Below are 17,131 nucleotides of genomic sequence, written 5' to 3'. Positions count from 1 at the left end.
GGCGTGGGTTATGTATGTGTGTGATTGTGTGGACATGAGGGTTAGGGCAGGTTAGGTGAGTTAGGGTTAGGGCGCGGGTGAGGTGAGTGTGTGATAATGACGGACCTTAGGGTTAGGGTTTGGGTTAAGGTAAGTGGGATAGTTAGTGATGTGTGTATAGTTTAGTGTAGGGTTAGGTGTAAGATTTTAGGTGTATGTGTGTGGATTGCTGTTTGTTTGGTGTGCTTGTGTTGTGGGTATGTGTTTTGGAACAGCAAATTTTTTCCCTAGGAAAAAAATTCACTGTTCTGTACGTTTGTTGTTTTCAGCTTTCGCTGAATAAGGTTCGATATTAGAACATTCGAAGTTGTGAAACTTCAAATTTCTAATATAGACCCAAATTCAGTAATAGGAGTTCGGAGTGAATTTACATATTGTTCCCCAAGATATAAAATGTCTGTATAAAGCACTGAAACATCAAAATCGAGAAAAGATACAAATGGAAATGTTCATGGAAGAATTAAATATGCCAAGGTTAGAGGTAGATGAGGCTCAGTTACTAATGGTTAGGATTGGAGGAGATGAGATAAAAATTGTGATGTATAACCAATCTACAGGAAAGTCCCCAGGAATAGATGGTATTCCTGTGGAAGTCTGGAAGCTAGGTGGGGAAAACTGATAAAGATCTGGAAGAATTTGTTTAACAGTATTTTAAGAGGAGAAGTACCAACATCCTGGAAGAAAGCAGTGGTAGCTATAATACCTAAAGAGGGTAAAGATCCATCAGGCACATCTTCATACAGGCCCATTTCAATACTAAACCATGATTATAAAATGTTCATGTCTATAATGGCTAAAAGAATGACAAACATAATGCCAAATCTGATAGATCTGGACCAATGAGTTTTTGTGGATGGGAGGAAAACATTTGAAAACATTAACGGAACATCGATGATCCAGAACAGAGGGAAGCAGAATGTTGACAGAGTAAGCTGGGACTTTATGAGCAAGGCAATGGAAGCATTTGCATTTCCTGAAAAAATTATAAGTATAAAGTTGATTAGGAAGATATGTGAGAGATCAGAATCAAGCAAGCCTTAGGAACCAGGCAGTGGTGTCCTCTTTTCCCTTTGTTATTTGCATTACATTTAGAACCATTGGCAAAGAAAATAAGCGACTAAGAAATTCAAGGATATAATTGGTATGCTAGTCAAGAAAAGGTGGCTCTGTTTGAAGATGATATTATTTTATACCTGACAAAACCAGAAAGAGACATTACAGTGTTGTGGAACATTTTGAGACAGTTCCAAATCTTTTTGGGATACAAAATTAATGAAGCTGAAACAAATGCAATAGGGGTAAATTATATACCCACATATGAAGTGGTTCAGCAATATCCATATTTATGGGGGTGTGATAAAATGAAGTATTTAGGAGTATGGATTACAAATTATTCTGTTGTAGCAGCTAAGGATATGTGGGAAGATACTAAACAAAAGATAATACAAAAACTGAGAAAATGGAATCTTTGTTATATGGATATGGATAGTAAGATACAAACAGTTAAAATGTTTTCATCCTATTTGCTTTATGCACAGATCAGGCATATTTTATCAACCCAAGGAGAAGTTGTGGATAGCAATTAATAAAGAGCTGAAGGACTTTATCTGGGAGGGGAAGATGACAAGAGTCAAGTGGGATAAGCTGATTCTTCCAGTAGAACAGGGTGGATTGGGATTAACTGATTTGAAGGGGTACTTCAGAGCTACAAAGTTAAGGCTCCTATATATAGCACAAGCAGAAAACTATAATTCATAGTGGAAAGGGATGATGATGAAACCAGGGGGAAGCTTAAGAAACAAGGAGAGACTGGGATTTTGGATGCAGGCCTTTACAAAGAATAACAGTAATCATACAGAATATTATATCTATAGAGTAGCAGAAAGTATCCTAAGAACTAAGCTAACATGGGAATTGGGAAAGGAGATTCTGCCGATAGGGATGACTGCAATTAGGGATATAGACAATAGGCAAAAGGGGGCTGGAATTTATTGAAGAAAACTGGCAAAGGAACCAAGGTATTTGGAGCAAATAACTAGAGAGGGAAAGATGACAAAATGGCAAGACGCCAAGAATTTATTCAGACTCCAGGTTAGAGATTGTCTTTCCTATGAAGGACTGATATCAGAGTATAGGCAAAGAAAAATAAATATGGGGCTTCTAAATGAAAGACCAGCACTGGTAGAGTTTTTAGTAGAATCTAGAACAGAAGCTGCCATTAAAAAAGGAACAATTAGTGCAGCATATAAAATATTGCACGATAACTATAATAATCAATCAAAAGAGGTTAGAAAGGATTGGGAAGAGAGATTGGATAAGCAATTCACAAATAAACAATGGAAGGACATATGCATGTCTCTCAAATATGCAACAAAATCATGAAGATTTAGGATTTTTGCTTGGAAATGTTTGCACTGATATTTTTACACCCCAAGTAGACTCCAGGGAATTTTTCCACAAGTTGATAGGAAATGTTGGAGGTGTGACAGGGAAGAAAGAGATCATTGGGAACATATTTTCTGGGAGTGCAGTGAGTTGAGGACTTTAAGAATTCCCTGCAGGACGCACTGTCAGAGATGCTCGGTGGCAGATTGGTGTGACAAGGGAGATGATTTTTCTGAGCTATGATACAGAATTGGATTTGATTTGACATGGTAAGGACTTGCTGTGTCTAATTATGGTGGCTGCCAAAAAAGCCATTACTAGAAAATGGAAATCAAAATCTAAACAAACCATACTAGAAGTAGTGAATATAGTAACAGAGATAAAACAACTGGAACTGGGAGCTTTAGAAAATGGTAGGAGGAAACTACACAGGAACAACTGGGAATTGTGGGAATACTATACAGAGGGGCGGAATGAGCTTCAAAAGAAGGCAGGACTTAAATGAGCTATGTAATGCATGACTGACAATGATTTGGTAGATTATAAGTGATGTATAATGTTTGCAACTGGGAGTGTGCCAGCATGTTTTGTGATGTAAAATGCTTGCAAATAGGATTGTGTCGGTGTGGCTTGTTTTCATTTATAGAAATGTATGATTGCCTGTGTCATAAGTAATGGCTTAATAAAGAAATTTCTTGTTTGAAAAAAAAGAACATTTTCATTTATATTTGCACTGTAAGTTATACATCTTGAGAGATATCCCATTATTTGTGTTGCTAATTTACAAAAAACATACATTTTCATACTTCTGTAAATATCTTAGTAAACAAGCACTCAGTCATGAGAAAACTCAAGTCTGCCTAAACAAAAGTGCTCTGGTACTATATTGGTGTTCAGAAACCTCTAACTCTCTGCAGGATTGCTCAGTGCCTATTACAGAGCAATTCAACGACCTCTGTAAAACTACAGTGATATGAAGGCTTGGACAAGTAGTACCTGTAGTTCTGCTGGACATCTCGTTATGTAAGTGCAACAATCCATGGACATGGCTAATATAAATTAGCCATGTGCTGTGCTGCAGAGCCATGCATCTTGATTTGAAGAGTGTTGTAGAGAAACTCAAAGGTAAGCTTTACTACTCTATATCAGGATCGAAGCACAGGGACTATACAGCATCTTTTTATAGTGTACACTGATTGCTATCTATAGCAGGAATGAGGTTATTAACTCTGCATCAAATAAGTACTATGTAGCTGTGTGTGTGTTTGTGCATTTGTGTATATGCATGCAGCGGCATTAATGGGGGTGCCTTGGTATTAGTATGTGTTTGTGTGTGTGATTGTCTGGATGTATGTGTGAGTGCAGATGTACGTGTGTGTGTGTGTGTGTGTGTGTGTGTGTGTGTGTGTGTGTTTGTCCATGCATGTATGTGCTTGTGTGTAAGCAGAGACATAACTGAGAGAATGTTTCTGTGTGTGTATGGCTGTCTGGGTGTCTGTGAAACTGCATGTGTGTCAATGTAGCTTTGTGTGTGTGTGTGTGTGTGTGTGTGTGTGTGTGTGTGTGTGTGTGTGTGTGTGTGTGTGTGTGTGTGCGTGTGTGCGTGCATGTGCGTGCGTGCGTGTGTGTGTGTGTGTGTGTGTGTGTGTGTGTGTGTGTGTGTGTGTGTGTGTGTATGTGTGTGTGTGTGTGTGCATGCATGTGTATGTCTGTATATCTGAAAGTGCCTGAGTAACAGCATTATGCAGGTTGCTACAGAGACACAAATGAGTCACATGTTCGGTTCAGAAAAAGTTTTTGGCTCACTTTCACTCGTTCATGTCTCTAAATCACTTTTTGTTTCGATATCATTACTAGATCTCACCAAAGAAACACTAATAGTGCTACAGTGATCATTTCTGTGAATAAACCCTCGTATGTCTAGATTGTACAGTTTCCCACATATGACAAACTGCTTGTCAGACTTTTGAGAAAATGTAATTCTTGGTTTGTGTTTATCATAATATGTTGCAGTATTGTCTTATGCTTTTTAACTTAATTTTTTTCAGAAGATTCTCTAGAATATAAGGATGTGTGTAGGTTGCTAGAAGTGTGATATGCAAAAGCTCAGGGGTATTGCTAAGTTAATACGTATAAGTACATAGGTTTATAGGCAAGTACTAGGTGAGCTGTCCTTGCAGACCATTTTAAGCCTACCCAGTTTCATTTGCTGTGCTCAAAATCTATCCCTTTTGGTTATAGATTGTCCTTACCCATCCCATGGTCGATAATTATATATTACCACTAGTGAGAATAACTGGGATCAAACCACTGATAATTTCAGTTGACCCATGTATGAGATAAAGCATTTAGCAGCTGCATCTGTCCATTAGTAGTACAGGGGGCAGTCCAGAGGAAATTTTCTGTTTCCCATCTAAAGATCTAAGTTGCACTTGAAAATGGACAGGGATGAACTTTGTTTTATGTGTCTGTTCCATAGCAGCAGTATCCTCTGTGAAATATGCCTACCCCTCCAAACCATGCTACTGACATTGCAGAAGAGGTTTAGATCCCTAAAATGAGTATTCCTAACTCCAGTTGACTTACTTACATGTAGTAAATCCATCAGTAATGGGTCAGAGGATACCTTGTATGCCAGACACAGGTCACCTTTTAGCAGTTTGTAGGATACTGGGTATAGTAACAGGGCTTTGAGTTGGTCTATGTAGGACATGTTGTTTAGGCCTTGTATCCTTTTAGTAAGGTATTTCTGTCATCATTCCAGTTGTTGCATGTGTCTGGACAGATACAATCCAAAGAGGGCATTATATTTCAATGTCTGGCCTAATGAGGACTGAGTAAAGGGGAACAATGACATCCTTAGATCTAGGCACAATCGCTTTGTTGATAAGCTGTGCAATGCAGAAGGACTTTCTTACAGCAATAGACACATATTGGTCAAATGTTATGTCACTGTCCATACAAGTTCCCAAATCTTAAACAACTGGGTCATCTCTCATGGGCGTATTGTCAATATGGTAGTTTTCTGTGGTAGTTGACTCCCCAAAGGATACTATAAAGCATGTTTTGGCATTTATTTTCAGATCATGATTTAGACACCAGTTTATTTGATACAAATCTTCCTGTAGGTTGGGATTCAATGACTGCTCCTAGCTTGCAGTCATCTGCAAACATAGTCACTCAGAGCCCTTTGGTATTAACTTTTACTTCAGAAAAGTAGATGCCAAACAGGACAGGTCTCAGCACAGAACCCTTGAGGACTCCACTTGTGACTGGTGTGTTTGTGGAGGTAACTTTCCCTGTTTTTGTTATTTGCATCCTATCCCTGAGCCAGTTAGCAATCCAGCAGGTGACACAGGGATTTATTCCCAGTTTATTTAGCTTTTCTACTATGCCTGAGTGGGGAACTGTGTCAAAAGCTTTGGCTAGGTTGAGGTATGTGATGTGTACTGTTTTGCCTTCATCCATTGCTTTGGTGACCTTTTCAAAAAAATCCACCAGGCTGAATATGCATGACCTGCCATTTAATGAATCCAAGTGGAGATGGGTCTAGACAAATCATGTTCAGATATGTTCACCCTCCCATCTCTTCACCAGTGATCTCTGATACAACATCACCTCATAAATCTTGGAGTAATAATAGTGAATTTGTAGTTTAGAAGACTTTGGTGCTAATCCCTCTGGGCCCTATGAAGTCTGTTCTTTTCAGAAGTGCCATTTTTCCAAACTGTGGTTGAACCAATTTATACCGACAATTATTTTCTCCCTCTGCTCTAATCTATCAATGACCTTTTTCAGCTAAGGTATTTATTTATTTATTCTAAAAATAATTTATAATAAATGATAACCAAAAAATAAGACACTGGAGGGTTCACCAAGTAGCAAATCAAGTCTAATGAACACACAAAACAATAAATAATGCCTTGAACTAGACCACAGCATTTTCGTCAGCAACTTCATCAGATGAGCATACCAACAAAATGAGTCCTTTATATATAGTCCTTAATAGGTCAATTAAACAACCAATCTACAATTAAAGACATATTGATGCTGTGGTAGCGTTGTCGCCTTACAGTAAGACGTTGCCCTGTTCGATTCTCAGTTAGAGCGTCTTCTGTGTGGAGACATGCGTGAATGGGCATACCTTTGTTGAAGGTTGTGCATCAGGGCCAGCAACTTGGCATGTAAAAATCTACTGCCAATCATTAGCGGACTGGAGTTCCGCTGTGGCGACCCCTAACTGGGAAAAGCCGAAAGACGCAAACAAACAAACTGAAATGCTTAAAAAAAATGTCATAGGAAACAATGCCTGCAGGTTCTGTCTAAATAAAACTGATGCATTCAGTACAAATATAAAAACATAAATTAAAAAATGCTTTAACTACATGTGGGATGTAAAATAACATTGAATACATTTAAAACATTAAAAACATTTAAAACTTTCATATAAGAAATGCTAATTAAAAGCAAACAGTAATAAATCTGTAACTGAGCCTGCTATGTGAAGCTCTTAATGAAACAGTGACATCTACTGGACAAAAGTTTTAGACCAATATAAAAATGAAAGTTTAGTTTCTTTGAAACCAGTCTTAAAATTAAGAGCTGGTTCCTTTCAGAGGGAAAGGAATTTGGCAGTCCGTGCGTTCAGTGTAATGCAGCTTCAGAGAAATGGGATCAGGTAAGTAACTTTCTTCTAAATGTAATTTTGTTGAAAAACAGTATATATATATATATATATATATATATATATATATATATATATATATATAGATCCCATTCAGAAGCTTGTGTTTTCAGAAACTCGAAATTCATGCTGTTGAGACCATATGATCGACTTTCTGAAGACTCAAACCTTTGGAAAACAACAAAAAAATCTACCTTTTTTCTACGTTTTTTTCAGGATGCAGGGGGGGCAAGCCCCCTGCACCCCCCAAGTGGGGGTGTCCGCCCCCACATCCCCCCAAAATTAAATATACCAACTCCAAGGTCGCACTACAGTGGGGCTAGGAAATTACCTTTTTCCCCCCACTGTAGTGTGACCTTAGAGTTGGTATATTTAATGTATGGGAGCTGTGTGTGTGTGTGTGTGTGTGTGTGGGGGGGGGGGGGAGGGGTGCAGGGGGGCTTGCCCCCCTGCATAAACGTAGTAAAAACTCTGTGGGATGTTATTTCTAGTTGCTTTGTAGTTTTCAATGATTTGAGATTCAATGTTATTAGTTTTTGACGATTTGAGTTTTCGATGATTTGGTCTCACTGTTTTGAAATTCGATGAAACGTTATGAAGTGAAACTATATATATATATATATATATATATATATATATATATATATATATATATTAATATATATATATATATATATATTAACTCCAAGATTGTACTATAGCGGGGAATGGGGTAAATTCCATAATCCTGTACTGCAATCTCCAGTTTTCGGAAAGTCAGTAATATGGTCTCGACCATATGAATTTCGAGTTTCTGAAAACTCAAACTTCTGAAAGGGACCCATATATATATATATATATATATATATATATATATATATATATATATATATATAGCTACTTGAAAGAACTTATTGTTTCTTATATGTTTCCTGCCCTATATTAGTGTCCTCTGTGGATATTTTATTTCAGATACAGCAACAGGCTTTAGCTCCTAACCAGGTTACAGTTATTGTAGTGATATTATAGTCACATAAGTTTCTTTTTCTTTATATTTTAATTCCATGGTACCTGCTTGTTATCAGTTCCCAATCAATCTGTCAGTGTATTCGTTCTCACATCACACCAACTGTTACAGCCTGCCTAAGAGTGTACCTGTTTCCAGTGGATATTCATACGATGGTTTCTTTTCTAGTTTCAAGGTCAATGGTGAGGGTAGCAACCAGCTGATGGAGAGGTTGCCATCCAGGGGATTTTAGTTCTCTAACTCCCCATTCCTTGAGGCTAGATACACCTGCTGATAAATCAGGGCTTGCATTGTTTGCCTAGTGATGCATAGATACTCCCATGTGTTTGCCTAAATCAGATCACAGCATAACATGCTCCTTAGCAGACCAGACACTATGTTATGGTCTGTATGCTATATTGGTGTTCCAACCACTCCCAGCTGTTTATTAACATTGCAACAGATCAAATCCCTAACTTACCATAGAATGGGTGAGTCAAGGTTAGCCTATCACACACACCTCCCAAGCTGTAGCGTCACATTCACCACCCAGGCTAGCTCCTGCAGCAGTTGGTAACAAGTTAATCTTAGGTTGTCTGAGTCATAGTAAGGGTTCCATTCCCCTCTATGCCACAGACCTGTTGCTCAATTAATTTTTCAAGGCAATTAAGAAGGTTAAGGTAATGTTAAGATATTTTTTCAGGTTAATCGTTTATTTCTTCATTTTTGTATGGAACACTATTTTTTCTAATGTTATGTTATTTATTCTGTTTTTTGTGCCCTTTTCATACCATTCATTTCAGTCCACTAAGATAAAAAAATTTATATATGAAACTTCTTTCCTTTTGGGATATTCTATAACTGAAAATGTTTTCTTTCTTGAATGTATGCAAGGTTGGTCCTTCTTTATTTCCAGTTATTGCATATCAAAAGTTAAGTTCTATGCCTGCGAATCTGCATATGTACAGAGGGTACTTTACAATCTATCCTTAATGTAGATTAAAATAACGGTCTTGTTTATTGAGGACCTAGTGATTAAGATTAAGATTAAAACAATTGTAAATACCATTTTTAGGGGCTTCAGTAAAAGAACACCACATCCTTCTCCTCTTCCATATCCATCAGCTCTGTTTGAAAAAGGCTTGCAGACTCCATCCGCTGAAATCATTTTTGCTTTGCTCAGAGCTACATAAATTCGAGGTTCAATAATACAGCTAACTCCTCCACAGAGTGCCATTTCACAGTCCCCTAATAAAATACAAAAACATACATTGTAGAGAATTGTTGTTCTGTTTAAAAATAGTTACAGTTCAGATTAGGTTTCATTTATTAGATAATCAATAAAGAAAACACATTATACAGTGCTCTAGCAGCCAGTCCAAGCTGAATGAATTCAGCACATGCATTTTATAATTAAATAGTTTTAGAGATACAAAAGGGTGTACAAACAAGAGATAAGGAACAATATAGTAATTTCAGTTAATCCTAGTACCACATCTATAAACTAGTTGTATTTTCAGAAGACACATTATGTTTCGATGTGCTGACTGAATGTCTTATAATCAACTTATAAAAGTCTTTCTGAGCATATCTCAATATTCTGTATCCCTGTGTTTCATGTTTCTCCTGTACTTGAGCTACTTAAATTATATTTTGATCTTTTCTGTCTTGGTTTCTTCTTTCTTCTCAGTTCATGAATTCTAATCCTGTTCTTAACCCTCTTGCCACTAGCCATCTTCTCTAAAATTATTTTGACTGATTTATACCTTACTCCATTCTTCTGTGACCCATTTAGTCATCTTCTTGCCCTCCTTGGTTTATGCTCAATGAACTCATCACTCATCAGCTTTTTAAACTCTTACTCTAACTTTCAGCCACATTTCTTTCTCTTGTGTTGCTACTAATTTTATAAAGTTGAGTTTTCTGTCATATTGCCTTGTACTATGTTGAAAAAAACCCAGAAGAACCTTTCTTCTGGCAAGACTGTCTAGTTAACCAAATCTAAATAATTATGATATAAAACTACTTATTTTCCATACAGTACATTATTATTGCACTGTGCATGCCCAACTGGCATTTACTTTTCTGAAAACATTGTCGATGGAGTTTGTCAGCACTGCAAGAATGAAATGTAACTTGAATGATGCACTGCCTTATGCTTCCAAAGAACAGAGAATATGAAAGAAAGATTGTCTCTAATAGCATTTGAACTTTGTTGCATGGATATAATCATTTATTTTCTACATTGCTACATTAATCACTTGAACCTCCAATGTTTTTCTTTCACTAACATAAAGTTTCTGTGTTCACTAGAATACAGTCACAGTAAAGTAAAACTAAAATCTTTATGAAAAATACAAATCATAATAATTTGATGTAAATGAGTGTTTATAATCTGATGTACTCACCTTGTTTAATAGCCTGGCATGCGTAATGCAGGGCAACAAGAGATGATGAACATGCCGTGTCAATAGTAAGGGAAGGTCCGGTTAGATTGAAGCAGTAGGAGATCCTGTTAGCGGCTATGCTTGAGGCAGCGCCGGAGACACTGTAATGATTTATGTTACTTGCAACATCATTCACAATCACCTCAAAATCCCTGTTCATCAGACCTGCAAGGGCATTGTAGAACACTGAATTTCTTGTATGACACATAATTTCAAGTTACTTCTGTTTATCATGAGAAGAAACAAATCATTTAATGTTTTGCACTTCAGAATAATCATTCTCAAAACTGTCTTTCCTAGAATTCTGGGGAAAAAACTCAGGAAATCTCATTATTTCAAGAGAAAAGACAAAGAAGATAAAAGGTCCATGCTCCCCTTTACTTACTTGTAAAGGGGAGTAAAACCACACCATAACCTTTATATCCATCACTGTTAGTGCAGCATAGTTATTTTTTCTTATTTGTGACGTAAATATAACTTTGTGATATTCAGTCATTCTACAATGAATAAACAAATAATGCACAAATTACCTGTAAATTAAATTTCACTTAAGAAAAGCTAGTATTTGCATCAGAATCCATACTGGCTGAGAAAGTTTTGTGTGCCAGATACTACATTCCTTTACAGACACAAAATGAATGTCCCTGTAAACATATAATGGATGCCCTGTGTTAATGTACTGCTCACAGGCTATGGATTTGTGTACCTGTTCTTTTGTATGTCCCTTGACAGTAGTGCAAGCAGTGCATTTTGAAAGTAGGAGAAACAAGCTACTTTGCAGTGAAACCTGCGTTGCTGTTTTGGCTCTCCCCAAGTTCATTTTTGTTCCACCCAGTCAATGCACCTCTGTAATATAGAATATACTGAGTTCCTGTTTGATATGCAATGCATTACCTTCTGTAGCACACTGACTATACGCCGCAAGGTGCATAATTTAAGCTGTCACTGTCACTGTCAGTTCTGTGGGTCAGATGGCTTCCACCTTGTATCTGGTGACATCTATGAATAACACTGAAAAATATTGAAGAAAATCTAATCTGTGTATACACAGTAAATTATGTGCTTGTATACAGTACTTGTAAAGGGAAAAAGACAAAGATTATCACAAGAGATACTCACCAGTGAACACACACTGGATGCAGTTAGTGTAAGTAAAAAAAATAAAAAAGACAGGTTTATTGTTAAATAAAAGATTCAGTGGAAGAGATAATACAGATGAGATATTGTAATCTTTATGAAAAAAAATGCAAAGCAAAACATAAGTCTTGAGAGAGCAGGGCTTGGAATATTATGAGTGAAGAGGATAACTAACCAAAGACATTGCCAAACGTGTTTAAATAGTATGTCATTAAAATGCATCAGATCTGATAAACAGCAGGGATGTACATGATTTGCTTGCAGGTCCCACGTGTGTTAGCCACACTATTTAGAATGTATGGATGCAAATATACCAAAATAGATCAGCAACTTTCCCAGTCTACAACAGCAAGGATATGAGAACTGAAAGAGAAATTATGTGCCAAATTGCATAGTTAGCTACGGGGAAAGGGGGATGTAACAATGCGTAGTAAAACCATTAGAAAATGAACTGTAAATAAAGGGAGATTCAGACATTCTGCTGTTTGTCACTTTAAACATTCACTTTCCCCAGCCTGCTGTCTGTATATAAAGAGATCACTCATTGAAAGATGCAAAGAATCACATGGTGCAACGTTGACACGATACTTGAGTGACCTAGACATTATTACTACATATCGCCTACTTAGAGGCGATCTCAGCTTGACTTACAAAGCCATGTCTGACCCAGCTCTGTTAGAAATGCTACATCTAAAGAAATCCCAATTCCTGACCACTACACGCCCCAGATACCTCAACCTCACTACCACAATCAACAGAACAATCCTATGATAAGGGTAAGAGGCTGCCAGAAGAGACATGAAATCTATTATACAAGCAATACTGGCGGCACAGTGGTGCAGCAGTTAACGTTGTCGCCTCACAGCAAGAGGTTCACTGGTTCAATTCTCGGCTGGGGTGCCTTCTTTGTGGAGTTTGCATGTTCTCCCTGTGTTCACGTGGGTTTCCTCTGGGTACTCCGGTTTCCTCCCACATTCCAAAGGCATGCATCTGGAGCATTTCTCCCCGGGCCTCCACTGAAAACAGGCTCTGTGGAACCTAGTCGGACTTTCCCGGTCAACAAATGATAAATAAATAAATAAATAATGTTCAAGTTATGTAACAGTGCCAAAGTAGTTAATACAGATTCCTTAGTCTGTGTAGTGGCAATAACTGTAGTTATTTCCAATTAACCAAGATCATATATTGTGCAAGGAGATGACCAAAAACTGTACAGAAGAAACTGAAAGCACTTGATGAAAATGTCTCTTAGTTATTACTGCAGGTGGAAATTTTAAGTTTCAACCCACTTTCTGTGCATGAATAATTGATATGGTGACATTACCAAACAAAGGAAGATGACATTAGTAGGAAAATGTAAGGCACCGAGGTCTACTGACTGATCAAAGTGAATTTCAGGTTAATTCTCAATGATGCTCATGCAAACACTAGTGAATTGTTGTCATATCCATAAACTGCTGGGACCATTCAGTCATCTGAGAAGACCTAGAGAATGTCCTAAGAATGCCTATGTAACTAGATATAATGGAGTATGTGGACTGTGTCATGTAAAGTGATTAACTCTATAAATAACAAATTATTTTCATTTATTAATGCTGACTCATTTCAAATAGCTGAATGTTTGTATGGCACATTATCTTAGGGTCAGTATGTACTGGCTTTGCAAGTAAATTATGAATTACTTGTAAAAATTAGGATGTTTTATATATATATATATATATATATATATATATATATATTATGGTCCAGTTTCTCCCTACAGCTATTGCAAGCCAAGAATAACACTTTTTAATAAGGATACCTACCAGACAAGTCTGCATAGCACACTTGGTCTACCTGCATCATCGCAGCTCGGGTCCCGTCCCCCCCAGCAACTGCAACATTGCCAGATAAAACCACTGCTATGGTCCGGTTTCTCCCTACAGTTATTGCAAGCCAAGAATAACACTTTTTAATAAGGATACCTATCAGACAAGTCTGCATAGCACACTTGGTCTACCTGCATCATTACAGCTTGGGTCCCCCTCCAGCAACTGCAGCATTGCCAGATAAAACCACTGCTATGGTCCGGTTTCTCCCTATAGTTATTGCAGGCCAAGAATAACACTTTTTAATAAGGATACCTACCAGACAAGTCTGCATAGCACACTTGGTCTACCTGCATCATCGCAGCTCGGGTCCCGTCCCCCCCAGCAACTGCAACATTGCCAGATAAAACCACTGCTATGGTCCGGTTTCTCCCTACAGTTATTGCAAGCCAAGAATAACACTTTTTAATAAGGATACCTATCAGGCAAGTCTGCATAGGTGACTGCATATTTGCAGTTCTTGTTATTAGCAGATGTGGTCCTTAATAGTTATGTTTTAAACATTGTGACTGGTTATTTACATTTCTTTTTACAGCACATTTGTTAATTTTACTAGTTATTTTTTAAACATTGTTTTGGCCAGTGTGCACACCTGCAAGTGCTCCCCCCCAGACAACTATAGCTTTGTCTATTGCCACTGGGTGGCATAACTTAATAATATACTTGCTGTATCTTGTCCCAGATTGATCTGCCTCCACACTGAATACTTGTAAAGTAATGCAAGTACCATTTACTTGGTGTATTTTGCCCCCCAGATTTACCTTCCTTTGTATTATTTGCACACCAAGGCCATAAAGTAGTGTTTCTGCAACTAACTGCTTACACTCCTAATTTCCTGCTTCTGCCTCTTCCTTGCTTACACTTACATTACAGCTCCAAGGCTTTCACTTCTTATGCTAATTGCTTTTCTTTGCAGTCTTCTGTGAGGGGGCGGGACAGATCTCTACCTGCTTTTTCTGGTTATACCTTCCCCCATTTTGTATCTCCCTCCTCCCCCATGCACATTAACTAGTTTATATTAGTGGATCTCCTTGAGCGGCACCATTTTGAAAGTTATCTGTGGCCTGCTTGTGTTGAGGAAGCTTCCACAGACCCTTTTCAGTGTGCACACCTGCAAGTAAGTGCCTGCAAGTGTTTAATAAGCTCTTCTCAAATGTTTGTGGGACACCTGGTTTAACAGGCATGTTTATGTTTTGCAACTGAAGTACTTAGCTACCTTTATGTAGTCTAGGGATCTAACTGACATAATGATTGATTTTACTACAGAAACTGTTTACTGTTACATATGCTGTTATGCTCACAATAATCTAAGGGACTAACTGAAACTGTGACTGCTTTTACTACATAAACTGTTTGCTGTTAAATATGCTGTTATTTTGCCATTTTTAAAGTTATCTTTTAGCCTGCTTGTGGTGAGGAAGCTTCCACAGACCCTTTTCAGTGTGCACACCTGCAAGTAAGTACCTGCAAGTGTTTAAGCTCTTCTCAAATGTTTGTGGTGCACCTGGTTTAACAGGCATGTTTATGTTTTCCAACTGAAGCACTTATCTAACTTTATGTAGTCTAAGGATCTAACTGACGTAGTGATTGCTCTTACTACAGAAACTGTTTACTGTTGCATATGCTGTTATGCTTACAATAGTCTAAGGGATTAACTGAAGCTGTGACTGCTTTTACTACATAAACTGTTTGCTGTTACATATGCTGTTATTTTGCCATTTTGAAAGTTATCTTTTGGCCTGCTTGTGGTGAGGAAGCTTACACAGACCCTTTTCAGTGTGCACACCTACAATTAAGTGCCTGCAAGTGTTTAAGCTCTTCTCAAATGTTTGTGGTGCACCTGGTTTAACAGGCATATTTATGTTTTCCAACTGAAGTACTTAGCTAACTTTATGTAGTCTAGGGATCTAACTGACGTAGTGATTGCTTTTACTACAGAAACTGTTTACTGTTACATAAGCTGCTATGTTCACAATAGTCTAAGGGACTAACTGAAGCTGTGACTGCTTTTACTACATAAACTGTTTGCTGTTAAATATGCTGTTATGCTTACAAGGAATTTGGCTTGAGACTTGTGTTATGTGATGCATACAACTACAGTAAACAAGTGCTACATTCTCCATACTTTCCTTACCTCTGCGCTTACCTACCTGACCACTGATTGTTCTTCACAGTCTTGCCTTCTTCCTTCTCCTTGGCTCTACCTGCTCGGTTTGCCCTGTGGCTCACTCTGCTCCCCATACCCTACCACCAATTCCTACCCACCCCCCAGTGCTCCCACACTTATTCTAGTCATAAGTCCCCTCCCCCCTACCTCACCCAATCCACTCTCATCTCCTCACTATCCCCTCCCCTCCCATCCTCCAATACTCTCTCACCACTCCCCATCCCTAATCCTTAAAGCTACAGATACACTTCCATACTCCTCCCTCCTACACTGTCACTAATAATCCTATTACATCCTCAACAGCTAATCCCCAACTATTCCATTATACCTAAACCACACCATGTCTCTTCAAACCATTCTCATTCTTTCCCTTAGTCTACTACTCCTAATGCCTCTATACCATGCTACCTCCTATTCCTCTTACAAACTACCCCTACTTTCTTATCCCCTCTTCACCCCGCCATCATCCCTAACACACATCATAACTTTGCCACTTCTCATTTCCACACTATATCCTCATCCCTAGTGCTTCCAAACCCACGTATCTGCTTTAAACTAAAACTCTTATCCTTCTCAATGAAACGTTATATTCCCAAAGCACTAGTGTACCTCCCACCAAACTCTAGGAGCAAATCCAAACCCCTGCTCTCATTCCCATTTAACTGCCTGTGTCTAGCAGGAGACATACACCCCAACCCAGGACCTAGTACTAGCAGCAATCCATCTCCCCCCATTACAACCCATACTACCAACCCTAAATACCTCAAGATCTTGACCATCAATACCCAGAGTCTAAGAAACAAATTAGCCCACTTCCACATTTGGCTATCCCCTACCCAACCTGACATAGCAGCTGTCTCTGAGACATGGTTAAAACCCAACATTTCAGACTCTGAAATACTACCCCTGGGTTTCAAGTACTTAGAAAAGACCACCTTAAAAGGAAGGCTGGAGGAGTAGCCTTAATCTACTCCAGCCTACTCTCCATCACTCCCTACCAACATCCTATTCCACAGTTCAACAACGCTGAACTAGTCATAGGAAATCTCAAACTAAATAACCAGAAAAGCATTTGTGTTATAGCCCTCTATATCCCCCCTGGAAACAACATTAACACACTTGAGGAAATTCTTCTATGGGCCTCATATAATATCAAGCTTGACACATACATCCTAGGAGATGTGAACATTGACTGGAACAAAATTACTGCCAATAACCCCACCATTTCAATCAATCTATGTAATTTCACTCAACTCACAAATGCTATAACCAGACCTAATAAAAATAAACCCCCAGGCTCCATACTGGACTGGATCCTTGTATCCCACGCAAATAAAGTCTCTCACACTGGCACCTTACCAGACTCGATCAGTGATCACTTACCAGCCTTCATCCACAGAGCAACCCCCTCCTCTCCTC

The 17,131-nt window shown here is 38.3% G+C and overlaps 1 protein-coding gene across 1 annotated transcript in view; it reads right to left on the bottom strand.

Moving 5' to 3' along the window:
• LOC122797335 (probable polyketide synthase 1) overlaps positions 1-17,131 on the bottom strand; it is a 125,795-nt gene that overhangs the window by 74,839 nt on the left and 33,825 nt on the right. The window contains exons 4-5 of the mRNA XM_044066147.1: positions 10,502-10,705; positions 9,160-9,341 (exon numbers count right to left, since the gene is read on the bottom strand). Of these exons, the coding sequence (XP_043922082.1) occupies positions 9,160-9,341; positions 10,502-10,705 (386 nt within the window). The remainder of the gene's footprint in view (positions 1-9,159; positions 9,342-10,501; positions 10,706-17,131) is intronic.

This window comes from Protopterus annectens, chromosome 3.part0 (assembly GCF_019279795.1).
Source record: "Protopterus annectens isolate FY-2018-M chromosome 3.part0, PAN1.0, whole genome shotgun sequence".
Lineage (NCBI taxonomy): Eukaryota > Metazoa > Chordata > Ceratodontiformes > Protopteridae > Protopterus > Protopterus annectens.
Note: the sequence above shows the minus strand (reverse complement) of the source record. Positions and strands in the feature narration are given on the sequence as shown.